Source organism: Cynocephalus volans, chromosome 4 (genome assembly GCF_027409185.1).
Source record: "Cynocephalus volans isolate mCynVol1 chromosome 4, mCynVol1.pri, whole genome shotgun sequence".
NCBI lineage: Eukaryota > Metazoa > Chordata > Mammalia > Dermoptera > Cynocephalidae > Cynocephalus > Cynocephalus volans.
In genome coordinates, this window is record NC_084463.1 from 147,806,508 (window position 1) to 147,822,576 (window position 16,069).

General features: G+C 33.4%; 1 protein-coding gene across 2 annotated transcripts; it reads right to left on the reverse strand.

The window, feature by feature from the left end:
• Window positions 1-5,634: 5,634 nt before the first annotated feature.
• Window positions 5,635-9,074, reverse strand: LOC134375457 (olfactory receptor 8K5-like). 2 transcript variants are annotated; one of them, XM_063093894.1, is made up of 2 exons: window positions 8,166-9,074; window positions 5,635-5,673 (listed from the first exon to the last, which is right to left on the reverse strand). In XM_063093894.1, exons 1-2 carry the CDS (start codon window positions 9,072-9,074, stop codon window positions 5,635-5,637), a joined length of 948 nt encoding a protein of 315 aa, XP_062949964.1. The 2 variants fall into 2 exon arrangements, with proteins under 2 accessions (XP_062949964.1, XP_062949966.1); XM_063093896.1 differs by lacking the exon at window positions 5,635-5,673 and adding an exon at window positions 7,490-7,495 and having other exon boundaries at window positions 8,187-9,074.
• Between the last annotated feature and the right edge of the window lie 6,995 nt (window positions 9,075-16,069).

Sequence of the window (16,069 nt, forward strand, 5' to 3'; positions counted from 1 at the left end):
GGATCTATGTAATCATGAAAGATTCAAATTAGCTGAGGGATCATAAATGGTTCTGATATTTTTAATCAAGAAAAATAGAAATGTGAGTAACTACTGGAAAAATGGAGTGAAGAATTCCATGAATGCAACCCTCCATAAAATCGAGAATAAAAACTGACAAATATTTTAAAAATCAACTTTGACAGAACCTGGAAATCAACAAAAGATTAGACATGATCTAAATAGTGTTTATTCAGGAAAAACTGCTGAACCTTGATTAAAAAGGCAAGGTTTGTGGTGTTGTAACTTGACCTACGTCCATTCACCATTCTGCAGCTATGGAGTAGCCTTAAAAATCAGCAGCCTGTCAATGACAGTAGCTGTGAAAACCAGAAAGCGTGCATCTGTTGGGGTGTGCAGACCAGTTGCGGAGCTCCTCAGGAAGATCTACTCCAAGACCAATGTCACCAATGTCACAGACAATTAATTTGTCTTTCAACATCAGGGAAAAGTCTTATTCACATGTCATTGTCTTCATTTAACATGACTTAGAGTTCACTGTATGCAAACAGTTTCATACTTGGGCATTTGCTGAAAAATACAAATAATTGGCAATTGCTTAAATTCAGGGATACCTGTTGGGAAAAACACTGTGTGGACAAAAACTTAAAAGGAAGATCTGTACATGAGATTTTATAGAGGTCTTTGAAAAATTCTCTCTTAATTATGGGATCCAACAGGCCATATGCCATGTTCATGAGCATGGTTGTGCACAGGTGCGGGACTCATCTAATAGGGCTCCATTCTCTCAATTGTGATTGACTTGAGGCTTTGTTCAAACAGGATGTAAAGGCTTAGACAGACTTGTAAGCTGCCAAAGCATTTTTCTTAGCATGTTAGTGCTGCTGTAACAGAACGCCTGTGACTGGGTAATTTATAAAGAACAATAATTTATTTTCTTATCGTTCTGTAAGCTGGAAGTTCAAGATAGGCATTTGCAGGTTTGGTGTCCAGTGAAGACCTATTCTTCATAGATGACACTGTCTAAGTGTCTTCAAATGATCTAAGAGAAGAAAAAAGCAAATCCTCTCCCACAAACTTTTATAAGGACCCTAATCCCAAAATTGAGGGCAACACCATTGACTTAATCATCAATCTTGTTAAGGCCTCACCTCTTAGTACTATCACATTGGCCATTAAGTGCCAACACAAAGTTTGGGGGCACATTCAGACCATAGCAGCGTTGAAGGTATACCCTCCACCCCATCTGACACATGAACACTCAGTAAAGGGCAGAAGACTTAAATTACTGATTGAAGTCACTGATTGAAACTTCTGACCAATCATTAGCTTAGCCCTCAGATAACCTGAGGAGAAACCCCCAGTGATCACACACCAGGATAAGTCTAAAAAATTATGAAACAAAGAGCAGGAACAAAAACTTCAACAATATAAATGGGGGAGGGGCAAATATAACAAAACAGTGGAAAATATCTGAATGTGTTTGTGTGTGTGTTACTTGTGTCTGTCTGTTTGCATGAGAATGTATATGGTTTGGTTTTCATTGTTGTGATATTTTATGTTGTAAAATGTTCAATTTTTAACAAAAATTTTTAGGCAAACAAAGATCCATGCACACAAAAAAAGCAGTGAATAGAAATAATTGTTGAAGGATACTGAATACTGCCATTAATAGACAATGGGTTTTAAATCTCTATTACTAGTATGTTGAAGGAAATTAAAGATACCATATATAATTTATTATAGAAAAGTACGATGACAATCCATTATCAAGTAAAAATTTTTAAAAGCAATAGAAATTCTTTTTTTTTTTTTTTTGTAAAAGATCCCAATAGAAAATCTGGAGTTAAAAAGCACAGTAACTGAAATGAAAAATTACTAGTTAGACTCAACAGAAGATTGAATTGGCAGAATGAAAAATTAGTAAAATAGAAAATAGGTAAGTAGAATTTATCCAAAGTCCAGAAATGTAAAAGATTACAGAAAATTCAAGAAAGCCTGGGAAACCTCTAGCAACTATCAAGTTTACCTGTAGTTCAGTAGGAGTCCAAGCAAGACAAGTTAGAGAGTTTAGAAGCAAACACTTTGGGTAATTTATCAATTAGTAGAAATAACTTATTAGTCAAGAATTTAGTTTACTGTCTATCCAGTGGGCATAGAAATTTCCATTACAATAAAACATAGAGAGGTTTTATTGTTTTCATTCTCCTCTTGCATGGTGAAGAATCCACATTACTCACCAGCCTGTTGGTTTCCAGCAGAATTATTTTAACATAATAATGACACTAAAGTTTGACTGAATTTTAAACACTTGCTTAGGCTCACTCAGCTAGCTAGCCGTGGATCAATACTCTAGAATGATATTTCTTTCATTTATCATTTCAAAGAACACTTCTTTGTCTGGATCAGTACACTTTAGCCACATTGGCATTTTAACAGTTTCTTAAATATGGCAATTGTGTTCTAGTCTGATGGTGTGTGCACCTGCTATTTCCTCTATCTGGATCACTTGATGGCCACATAGTCACAAGCCCTGATCATGAATGGATAACAGATATAAATGTAAAAGTTAAAACAATACAAATAGGAGAAGAGTTTTGTGAACTTGTATTAGGTAGAAATTTTATATTTATTAGAAGAAAGTAAGATTCATAGAACAAAAGAATAATTTTAAAATATCTGATGTAATCAGTGATTAAACTTTTGATTTTTGAAACACACCATTTAGAAAAGTCACAGAATGATAGAATATATTTGCAATCATATATTAATAAACCAAATGTATTTTGTATATATAAAGTTGCAATCAAAAAAGACAAATAACCTAATTTTAAAAATTGGCAAATATTTTCGTAGACATTTTGAAAAATAAGAAAGTGTCTAGTAATCACCTCCAATATAGTTCAATAATATAATAATATTAGGGTCTTTAGGGAATGCAAATTAAAATCACTGCATGAGGCCACTACACACTCTCTTCAACAGCTTTAATCAAATGACTGATAGTAGCAAGTGTTGGTGATGATGTGAAGAAACTAGAACTTTCATATTCTTTTCGGAATAAAAGCTATAGGAAACTTTTTGGCAGTTTCTTAAAAGGTTTAACATAGACTGTCCAATCACTCAGAAATTCTGCTCCAAAGTTTCAACCAAGAGAAGTGAATGCATACATACAAGCCTAAGAATGGTACACAAATGTTTGTAGCAGCATTATTTTTATTAGGCCAAAGAAAAAATTAGAACAATCCAAATGTCCAATAACTGATAAATGGATAAATAAAATGTGGTATATCTGCACAAGCAAATAACTTTTCGACAATGAAAGGATACATGTCTAATACGTGCTACAACATGGATGAAACACAAAAATGATATGCCAACTGAAAGAAGCCAGATGTATAAGTTTACATATTTTATGATTCCATTTTTGTCAACATTTCTAAAATGGCAAATATATGAGACAAAATGAAGATCATATGTTGTCTGGAGTTGTGGGAATGAGGATTAGCACAGAGAAATCTTTTGTGATGATAGAAATATGTATAACTGCATCATGGTTATATTTGTAACACTCTAAATTTACTTATAAACATTGTTTTTGTGAACATATCTTTAGAGCTGAACCTGCATAATGATACTGGTGCGTAACTCTACAAATTTATCAAAATCAGTTTACTTACTAAATATTTACTTATAATAGGTGCCTTTATGGTATATATATTGTACATCAATGTAGCTGTTAAAAACATTAAGTAACAATATACAAATTTTTGATGTTGAGGCAAAGTCCCAATTTATTAAAACATTATAAAGTCTATAGCACTATTAAAGTGATAAATGTTTTAGATGAGATGGATAAGCTAAACACCCAAATATGATCATTGCACACAGTATGAAGTGCCCAAATATCATACTGTACTCAATAAATATAAGCAATTATCATAGGCCAATTAAGAAAAATAGATTAAAGAAAGAATAAGAGACCACTACAGAGTAGAATAGTGGTTTCTAGAGGCAGAAAAAGGGAGGCGGAGGGGAGGTGGGGGAAAGGTTTGTAGACTGGTACAAATTTACAAAGTTACAGTTAGAAGGAAGATAAGTTCTGCTGACCTTGGATGACAAGAGCAAATTGTATTGTAATGTACATTTCAAGATAGCCAGAAAATAGGATCTTGAATGATATATACATAAAGAAATGATAACTATTTTGGTGATAGATACTCTTAATATTCTGATTAGATCATTATACAATACATGCATGCATTAAGACAACATGTGCAATGAAAAAAAAACTTAAACATTTATAGCATTATTAATGATTATATGTATAAATATTTAATTTAATTTAATTTTGTTTAATGAAAACATGACCTAAAAATAATTTTGTGTTTATGCCATTTTGTGTAGTGACTAGAAGTGTAGAATTTTAAGTTAAACTTCTGGTTTGAATCCCAGGTCTGTCATTCATTAGCTGAAAGACCTTGGCAACTTATTTAAATCTCTGAAAGGCCTGATTAACTTTTCAGTAAAATCGGCCTAAAAAGTAAATTCTGCTAAGTCATTCCTTCCAATTTTTTATGCTGAACTTTTGTCATTAGCTATTTGCCACATATTCCTGAGGCACATTTTTGGAAAATTTTATTACAGAATTTTCTATAAGATTTAATGCACACACAAAAAAAGACATATCAAATGTTGGCCATTTATAGAGCCCACATCGTCAAACATGAAGTTGGAATTCTCAACAAAACACATTACCCATTAATATAGCTCTTCATAAACTTTCTGATATGTCTTTCTCTTTGATCTTTATCTCCTATTTCTTTCACTTTCCTATGCATTTAGGCAGAGGCAGAAAGATACATCTGTAACTTTTCCATAGCTACTTGTACTACTTTCTCTGATCAATACATCCCCAATGGTTTTTATGGTAATGGGGCTTTTAGGTTTCGTGAACATAACATCTTCCTTGAGCTTGGTACTTTAATTAATTCATTTTCCTGCAACTTTACCAGTGAAGTAACAAACCCTTTATTATACCATACAGTTGGACAGAGCAGAGAGATTAAAACCAGTACAGCACATGTGCCACTTAATTTTACCATGTTATTTTAAGAGATTTTCCAAACAATTGTGCCCTGTTTCGTTACATGTATTTCCTGAAACCAAGAGAGTCACCAAAAGCACTTCTCAGTAAACTCCAAGTCCTGCCTAGTTTGTTAGACCTGTATGAGGACTCTCTTTAAATTTTAGTGGAAATCAGTTAGAGAATCTGGACCTCTACTTTCACCTGGCAGTAATGAGGCAATTTCCTCCTTACCCTGCCACAGCATTGCTGGAGAAAACCAGTTAAAACAGAAAAATTAAATAAGAACCAGTGTCTCATAACATAACACAAAAATGTTCACATTTCTGATAAATGGAAAAAGCCAGACAGAAAGGAATTCATATTATATGATTACATGTATTTAAAATGTCCAGAGTAGACAAATTCATAGAAACAGATTGTAGAATGTTGATTGCTTAGTGTGTGTGTGTGTGCGTGTGCATGTCTGTGTGTGTGCGTGTGTGCATATAGGGTAAGGACACTAAATTTGATATTCTATCAAATTACAGTTAAAAAATGCAGTATTATTAACTAAAGTCAACATGCTGTACATTAGATTCTCCAGACTTCATTTTATAATTGATCCCTCTATTGCCTCTCGTCTTCCAATCTGACACCTGCAAAAGTGAGGGTTTACTCTTTGTTAACTCAAGTTGACATCAGTGGGGCAGAAAAATGACATCAAGACAATAAAAGTTATTTGTTAAGATCATGAAATCTGGAGCTAGTTCACCTGGATCACCTGTCTTTGAAACATGGTTCTAATATCTAATACCTTGGTGAACTGTGAAAATTTGCCTATGCTTTCAAATCCTCTATTTTATCATCTCAATAATGGGACTTTTTGTAGGACCTATTAGAGAAAAAAACTGCTTTGATGGATAAATTAATTAAGGCATGAAGGATGCTTTTCATATAGTACTCAAAAGATGTGAGATGATATTAATTGGTAGTTCCTGTGACCATCTTAAGGATCCACTTTAACTGCATCAACAGTTTGGTAACATTATCCTCACACCACAATGTAATATGCACTTTTTAATTTTATTCCAGTGAATTTTTTTTCTTTCAACTTTCATTGGCTATACAGGAAATTTTATTACATGATAAAGAACTAAGCAAATATTCTAAACTCTGATAGCTTTGATAAAATCCTACGACTATTAAAAAATGAAATTAAGCAAACATACATCACAAAATGTGGGGAGTGATCAGGAGCAACTTTCTCCAGAAGGCAAGATAACGATATCCCTTACTAAGTATCAGACCTCACTTGCATTAGAAATATGGCATAGTGCAATCCATGGGATTATATCTTTTTGTTTCTCACAAGCCTAACAATCAATAGATGCAAACAATGAAACAAAATGAAAGGTAGTATATTGTCAATATTGATCAAAATTGAGAAAGTTCAACCCTATGAAAAAGAGGCATCATTATTAATTCATTATTGAATAATTATCTTACCCAAAGATACAAAAACTGGAACATAAATTTAAATAAAAGTAATTGCTTTTTTTAAAAGGTAAATAAGAAAATAACAGTCCATGAAACCAAACAGGAAGTTATAAAGTGAGAATGAGAACTAGGGGAAAAGACAAACCTGAGAACTTTTATGAACACATTCATAAAATTCATCATAATGGAAATATCCACTGATGTCAACAGAATGGGAGAACTGAGAAAAAATCAAGTGCCAATCAAATCCTAGAGCTTATTGCCTTGCAGATTAGGTTCAGTTAACAGAGTCACCTGTGGAAAATAAAGATATTGATGAAGAAAAAGTGTGATCCCAAAGTTGGGATTAGCTGTATGACTGAGTTCTTCATACCGTCACATACCACATAAACAAGGAGTATCAGTACCACTTTAAAATATACCAGTAAGAAGCATACAGGCTAAAATAGGTGAAAACATCCCCCCCCCCACACACACAGGAAAGCATACAAAAAACAGGTACATGAACTGCAAATTCTGTTCCAGAAGATGATAAAAATACAAGATTCTTGCCACTTGCGTAACCAGCACTGTTCCCTATTGCCACACAGCATGCTCACTTTACCTACCTACTTTTGTTGGTCTATATTCATCTAGCACATTCTACTGTACTACAAAATTTACTTATTATGCATAAAATCCATCCATTTCTCTGAAGGAAGGCAAATATTTTTACCGTTTTGTTTATTAATCCATTTACAGAGAATTGACTGACATGTAAAAATAATATAAAAATACATGTTGAATCCACTTGTGCTTACTATGTTATTCCTCAAGCACACAGAGTAAAATATGATGCCTATAGCCCAATTTATTAAAATCACACTACATGCAAATTTGAGGAAAATATTGCATTAGTTTTTCCACATCCTTTGCTAGCACATTTTATATCTTTGTTCCCCAAGTGATAGATCAAGGGATTCAACATGGGGATAATCACAGTGTAAAATATAGAAGCAACTTTATCACTGTCAAAAGAATGACTGGCTTGGGCTACACACAGAGGAGTATCAAAGTCCCAGAGAACACTGTGACTGTGATCAGGTGGGATCCATGGGTGTAGAAAAACTTGCACCTTTCCTCAGTATAGTTTGTTCTTAAAATTGTTACAAGGATGAGCAGTTAAGACACAACAATTATCAGGAAAGATAAAATCCCTTGAAAATCCACTGAGACAGAATTATTGATTAAATTTTCTGTATGTTTATGCAAATCAAAGATAATAAGGGGAGACTGTGACAGTACAAAATACAGATGACCTTGTAGCCACAGAAAGATGAGGTAAAAATCGTTAAGGTGACATTGAATCAGTAGCTGGGAAAGACAGTAAGGAAGCCATAGTTAAATGAGATAGAAAATACGGAAGTTAATTTAACTGAATATAAGAACAGCAATCTATTTGTCTGTGTTTTATAATTCGTCTTTGTTTTGGTGCAAAAAAAGAATGCAATTGTATCATGAGAAATATTACCAAATGGTAACAGTTGCCTTTATCATAGTTTATTCGAACAACAGTCCATATTGTACATTAAATACGAAATTTGCATTGATTTTTAAAAACTCTGTAGAAGGCGTTCTGTACCTCTTTGTTTCTTAAGCTGTAGATCAAGGGGTTAAGCATGGGGATTACTAAAGTGTAAAACACGGAGGCCGTTTTGTCAGTATCAAAAGACTGAGTGGATTTGGGCTGCACGTACACAAAGAGTAAAGACCCATAGAACACAACCACTGCTGTCAAATGAGAACCACATGTGGAGAAAGATTTTGTTCTGCCTTCTGCAGAATGCATTCTACATATGGCTAGCAGAATTGTCATGTAAGATACAAGGACTACCAGGAGGGAGGAGATCAAATTAAATGCTGAAAACAGCACAATCAACAATTGTATTTCCCGCGCATTGGAACAAAGCATATGTGACAAGGGAACATCATCACAGTAGAAATGACTGATAATGTTAGAGCCACAGAAGGTCGATGTAAAAATCTTAATAGTGATCATCAGAGTCTGAAAGGCACTGTAGAGGTATGGAATGCCCACCAGCACATGACAAAGTCTCGGAGACATGATAACATTGTAGAGCAGAGGGTTACAGATGGCCACGTAGCGGTCATAGGCCATGGCTGACAAGATGAATAGTTCACTGATGATGAACAGAATGAAGAAAGCCATCTGTGTGGCACATGTGTAATAGGAAATAGTATTTTGTTCCACAATGAAATTTATCAGCATCTTGGGACAAATCACAGTAGAATTACCAAGATCAATGAAAGCCAGGTGTCTGATAAAAAAGTACATAGGTGTATGCAGACGAGAGTCCACCTTGGTCAAAATGATCATGCCCAGGTTGCCCACCACTGTGATCACATAGATGATGAGAAAGATGCCAAAAAGGGGAAACTGCAGCTCAGGCCGCCTTGTGACTCCAATTAGAATGAATTCGGTCAGCAATGTTAGATTCTGTTGGTGCATTTATTCAAGTTATCTAGGAAAAAACAAGAGCATTGTTATTAGCTTTCATGTAGCATCATCTAAAAATTTATACTTGTTGAAATACATGAAAACTGTATTTTTAATAGGGGAAAGAAAAACAATCCCCATACCTGATTTTGCAAGAGTAATAAACACTGGTTGATTGGACTAAGAAATCATGGTGTATATACACAATGGAATACTGTTAAGCCATAAAAAATGAAATCCTGTCATTTGTTGCAATATGGATAATAAGCCAGGAGACCATTATGTTAAGTGAAAAAAGCCAGGCATAGATGGATAAGCATCACATGTTCTCACTCATATATGGAAGATAAGAAAGTTGATCACAAAAATTAGACAGTAGTATAGTGGTTACTAGTGGCAGTCAAGGATATGGGGCAGGAGGGCATAGGGAGAAACTGGTCAAGGAATCAAAATTACAGCTAGATAGGAAATAAATTGTAGTGCTCTGTAGAACTGCAAGGTGACAATAATCAACAAATTATTGTAAGATTTCAAATAGTGAGAAGAGAGGATTTTAAATGTTCCCAACACAAAGTGACAAATATTTGAGGTGATGGCTATATTAATTAGCATGCCAGATCATTACATATTATACACATGTATTCAAATATCTCCTTGTGTCCGATATATACAATTATTATCTATCAATAAAACACAGATAAATAAAAACAATGGAATCTTCTACTTCCCCCATATAGGGATTTATGTGAAGCACATAAATTTACATGACATAGGCTGAACTCTAAATAGTCAGTAGTATTTAGAATATATTCATTCAAAACAAAAATATACAAGTATTAATGTACAAATATTAGACTTTATTTCAAATACAAAATGGCATCACAGTTTTTCTTTATTACACTTTCATTTTTGTCGGAGAGTTCCTGTGGAATTTTAATATTTTTAAAATTGTATGCAGAGATAACATGACGCTAACGCAGCTTACATTTTAGGCTTCCACATTTGCACTTCCAAAGCCCTGGAGGGACCTCTGCTATGCACTCACAAAGTGATATACCTTTATAAATGTTGTAAATGTGAACTATTTGCCCATGATCAATTAAGACCACCTTCTCTTTCCATTTCTATTTCTACTCCATCACATTTCAGTTAATAGAGGTGTTCATTGGTGGGTGTATTAGCATTTATAGGGATACAGCTAAGGAAAGTTTGAGTTAGTGACATTTTATTTGATATCTAGAGGATGTATTTCCATGGTTCAAAATCAATGACATTTATCATTGAACAGTGCCACCTATCATGTTGGAATAATACTTTCTAAGAGCACTTGCACTACCCACTATCTGAAATGTATCTGAAATTTTATGCATAAAGTTATTATTTTTATACCTTTTATGATATTTCTGACCATTAGTTTGTTTACAGCTGAGGTTTTAACATTATTTTCCATCTAAATAAATATCCACATTTATTTCTTAAGTCACATGTATAATTGTTTTGAAAAAAGAAAACCCCAAATTAGCACAAGCTTCAAGATATACCTGCCAAAATAAATGACTCATTTGGGATTTCAGTATATAATTCTATCTACTTTGTTTCCTCTAATATAACACTATGGAGAGGATAGGAGCTAAGAAACATCTAAAAATTTTTATTTGAGCATCTATTACACTATATATTACCGAATACAAATTTATTTCTCATAATGTACAATGGAATATTTATAGAGACTATAGCACTGTGCTTTAAAAATATTTCAGTGATAAGTACATAACCACCCATTTAATAAATTTACATGACAAGTCAGTAAAACAAAGTGTAACTGAAAAGATTAAAGATAGTGAGGCTGATTTAACTTAATCCACTTGGATTTTCTCCCATCACTTTCAGTTTCTTCTGAATGATAACCTGGGAATCTGTAAGCATGATTTTCAACTGGAGGAATTATTGGAATTCACAAAATCCAGGCAGATAAAAGGAAAGAGAGAATTATTATAATGTAATGGAATGCCAGCTTTAGCCTGCTCAACTATCACATAGAAACTTCTGGGAGCTCTGTTCAGTGTCAAAACCTACAGTTTGGAACAGCTGTAGTCCATAGCCACCTTGTGGCAGATGGCAGCAATTCTAGGAATCTGCTCCTTATTGGTGTACATTTTGCCATCTGACCGAGGGAATAGGACGTGCACTGTACTGGACTGAAAGAGGAAATCAGAATTCCAGTATCAATCCTACCACCTTGAAATCTTTAATGTTTTGCTAAGAACTATTCTTGTATTTACATAGTCCTTTTTCACTGTCAGTTATTACCTACCTGTGAAGATTTCTTGATTCTTTCCCCCCATCCATTATTGTATGGAAAAGGTATTTCTAATCTGCTAAGAAGATCTTACTTACTCTGTTTAAGGTTAACCAATAGAACGGACATGATATAAAAAGAATGCAAAGGAGTAATGGATTTTACAATCTTTAAACATGGTTAAATCAGTGAGGGATTAGTTAGGGCTCTGGGGTTTCTTGATAACTTTGCTAAGAATTAATCTTGTATTTTTTGAGTGTATTTCCATTTTCAGTGTCAGTCATGATCTCCCTCAAGAAGATGTCTGGATAAAAGATGTCTAGATTCCTTTACCCTGCTCATTCTTCCTCTGTGGAAAACAACTGATTTTTCAATCTTTAGACATGGTAAAATCAATTTGAAATTATTTAAATGTCACCAATTTAACCATGACACCAAAACTCTTAAAACTAATTCTATTAAGTGCCTGTCTTCTCTATTAGCTGGTTACACCCATTCTTCAAAAACTTGCCCAGGAGTAAACATCCCAGTAGGAAAAACAGCAGCAACTAAAAATATTGCAATTTTATGCATGCAACATCATTATATAAAAGTTATTGAATTTTATAAAATATTGCACGGAAATATTTAAAATATTTTTTTGCAAATATTGGATATATTGAATACATGAAACCCCAAGGTAATATTCATTATTTCTTAAGGACTGCATAGGACATATATTAAAATGTATAAGTTGCTTATGTAAATTCAAATGTAACTGGGTATCCTGTATTTTATCTGGAAATTCTAAGCTTAATAGTTTCTGATATATGAGATTCGTGATTTTTTTTTCAGGTATTTCTATCTTCCTCTTCCCTTGCATTATCCAATATGATAGCATCAACTCTTAAAAATCAAATAAGTGTAGGACATTTGCTCAATTCATGGGACTTAATGTCCTGAAGAACACCATTCTACTCTAGGAAGCTACTATTAACAAAGGAGATAGTGAATTTTTTTGTGTGTATTTGAAAGAATCAGCTGTCACGTAACATGAGTATCTTTATTAAGAAATCAGAAATCATGAGAAATTACTTACATCCAGAATATTACCAAAATCAATGAAAATTATTTTCCACTTACCTTTAATAAGATTCCAATTTTCTTCTTCCAAACTGCTCTCATATTTTCTTTGGATAGGAAGAATTTATGGTATTCCTTCACCCTTGGGATACTCCCTGAGGAAGTAGCATGTAATTCATTCAGATTATTGTGCCTAAATCATCTGAGAGTTTTTAAAATATTGCCTTGATAAGCCTGCTAATTATCTAGGAAAACCTACGTATTCCCCAGTGAGAACACATAAAGTACAATTGATGAAAGGAACAAAATAACATAAATGTTTTATACAGTTCCATGGGGACTTATATTAAATAAGGTATTCACTCATACGCAGTCAACTATTAAAGTAACAACAAAAATACTTTCACATCAGCTTTATCCCAGTAAAACTAGAACATCTCCAAATGAGCCAGAAAGCTCATCAAGCCACAAGCCAAAGGTGTAGTACATAGTATCCTTTTAAGGCTGAGAAGGCATCAGGAGAACTAAGAACCAGTTGCTGTTCCCACTTCAAGCCATGCTGTAATTTTTCTGCACATTGGTGTACCAATAAACTATGGATTCTATCTGGAACAATTTCAGTTATTCTGTGTGGATATATGAATGTTGTTCTATTGCTCTATGAGTGTTGACTATTTCCTTCTTTCTTTTTTTTTCACATTAGAAGGAAATTAACATGTTTTGACTTAGACTGCAAATTCTGTCTTTTGGGTGGTAATGCAAATATCAGTTCATATTTTCAGCCTTCTTTGGGTTAATGGGTCTACTCTATAATGACAAGGTTCATGAATAGGACGGAGTTTGTACACAGAATATAAATTTCCCTTTACTTGGCTGTATACATTTGGGATTCATCCAAATTTTACTGTGGTTGTGGTTGTCACAAACTTTGTCTTCTTGTTCTTTAGGTTAGAAAGACTATGAATTTTGTGTGATATTTCTATATGTTGGTCTTGACTGGAGTGATTCCACAAAAAAAAGTGGTAAAAAGGAGAAATCATACATTCCTTTAGTGATAATTTTTATTTCAGAGTTTGTCTGATTTGGGTCTCTTTCAGGTTTTTGTTTGTTTGTTTTTATTTTTTAATATATTATGTATTGTTTTGATTTGCATGACATCGATGATTAGTGATGTTGAGCATTTTTTCACATACTTGTTGGCCATTTGTGTGTCTTCCTTTGAGAAATGTTTATTTAGTTACTTTGCCTATTTGTTAATAAAATTATTATTATTTTTTTACTGTTAAATGGTTTGAGTTCCTTATATATTGTTGATATTAATCCATTGTCAGATATATAGTTTGAACATATTGTCTCCCATTCTGGAAATTGTCTTTTCACTCTGTTGATTGTTTCCTTTGCTGTGCAGAAGCTTTTTAGTATGTTATAATCCCATTTGTTTATTTTTCCTTTTGTTGCCTGTGCTATTGGGGTCTTATTCATAAATTCTTTGCCCAGTCCTACATCCTGAAGTGATTCCCTATGTTTTTTCACAAGATAAACAGAATAAACAAGCCATTAGCCAGAATAACTGAAAAAAAGAAGAGCCAAATAACCAGAATCAGAAATGAAAATGAAGACATCACTACTGATACCACAGAAATACAAAAAATCACTAGAGACTACTATGAACAACTTGGAAACAAATTTGAAAACCTGGAGGAAAAGGATACTTTTCTGGGCACTGAAGCAAGAAGAAATAGAAAACCTGAATAGACCAATAACAAGCAACACAACTGAAGCAATAATCAGAAGTCATCTGACAAAGAAAAGCCCAGGACCAGATTGCTTCACTGCTGAATTCTACCAAATCTTTGAAGAGGAGTTAATACTATTTCTTTTTAATCTATTTGAAAATTGAAACTGAGGCCATTCTCCCAAACTTATTCTATGAGGACAGCATCACCCCTATATCAAAATCAGACACAGAAGAAAACTACAGGCCAATATGCTTAACAAGCAGAGATGGAAAAATCCTCAGCAAAATATCAGCAAGCACTATACAGGAACATAGTAAAAAGAGTATACACCATAATCAAGTGGGATTCATCCCAGGGATGCAAGGATGGTTCAACATATGCAAATTAATCAATGTGTACACCACATCAACAAAATCAAGAACAAAATCCATACATTCATAACTATAGATGCAGAGGAAGCATTTGAAAAAATTCAAATTCCCTTTGACATAAAGACTCCTAAGAAATTAGGTATAGATGGAAATTATCTCCATGAAATAAAAGCCATATATGACAATATCATCATAAATTGTATGATTTTCTTTTGAGAATGGGAACAATATAAGGATGCCCACTCTCACGAATCCTACTTAACATAGTATTGGAATTACTTGCCAGAGCAATCAGGCAAGAGAAGGACATAAAGCCTATTCAAATAGGGAAATATAAAGTAAAGTTGTCCCTGTTTACAGCTGACATGATCCTACATATGCAATATCCTAAATATTCTATCATAAAAACTCTTAGAGCTGGTAAAATATTTAGTAACATTGAAGGATACAAATCAATATTCAAAAATCAGTAGTGTTCTTATACTACAAAAATGAACTAGCTAAAAAAGAAATGAAGAAAGCAAGTCCATTAATGATAGCTACCAAAAATAGTATAATATACCTGTGAATAAATTTAACCAAGGAGCTGAAAAATTGTTACAAGAACTACAAGTCACTGTTGAAAGAAATTAAAGAGGACACCAAAAGATGGAAAGACATTCCATGTTCATGGATTGAAAGAATTAACATTGTGAAAATGTCCAAACTATATGAAACCTTCAACAGATAGAATGTGATCACCATCAAAATACCAATTACTTTCTTCACAGAAATATTTAAAGCAAACAACAAGTACATTGGCATTATTCATGTAGAACAGCAAAAGTCCCTTTAAAGCCAAATAAATCCTGAGCAATAAATAAATAAATAAAGCCAGATGTATTATACTACCTGACTTCAAATTACTCTGCAAAGCTATAGTGACCAAAACAGCATGGTACTGTCATAAAAACAGACACGTGAGTCAATGAAAGAGAATAGAGAATAAAGAAACCAACCCATTTACTTACACGCAACTAATATTTGACAAAGATACCAAGAGCATACATTGGGGAAAGGATAGCCTTTTCAATAAATGGTGCTGGGAAAACTGGACATTCACATGCAGAAGAATGAATCTAGACCCATACCCATCACCATATAACAAAATCAACTAAAAATTGATTAAAGACTTAAACATATGTTTGCAAACTGTAAAATTCCAAGGAGACAACATAGGGGAAACGATTTAGGATGTAGGGCTGGGAAAAGACTTATGAGCAAGATACTAAATGCACAAGCAACAAAAGAAAATATAAACAAATGGAATTATATCAAATTAGCAACATATGTACAGCAAAAGAAACAATCAACAGAATGAAAAGAAAACCTATAGACTGGAGAAAATATCGAACTATGAATCTGACAAGGGATTTATATCCAGGATATACAAGGAACTCAAACTATTTAAAAGTGAAAAAAAATATACATCCTGATTTTAAAAATGGGCAAAGGAGCTGAATAGACATTTATCAAAGGAAGATATACAAATGACCA

Bases quoted from the DNA above. Each gene is read 5' to 3' on its own strand.
- LOC134375457 (XM_063093894.1), bottom strand. From the start codon at position 9,074: ATGCACCAACAGAATCTAACATTGCTGACCGAATTCATTCTAATTGGA. The intron at 5,674-8,165 runs GTTTTTAAAAAT...TATAAAATGAAG, and splicing joins TACAGAACGCCTTCTACAGA to TCTGGAGAATCTAATGTACA.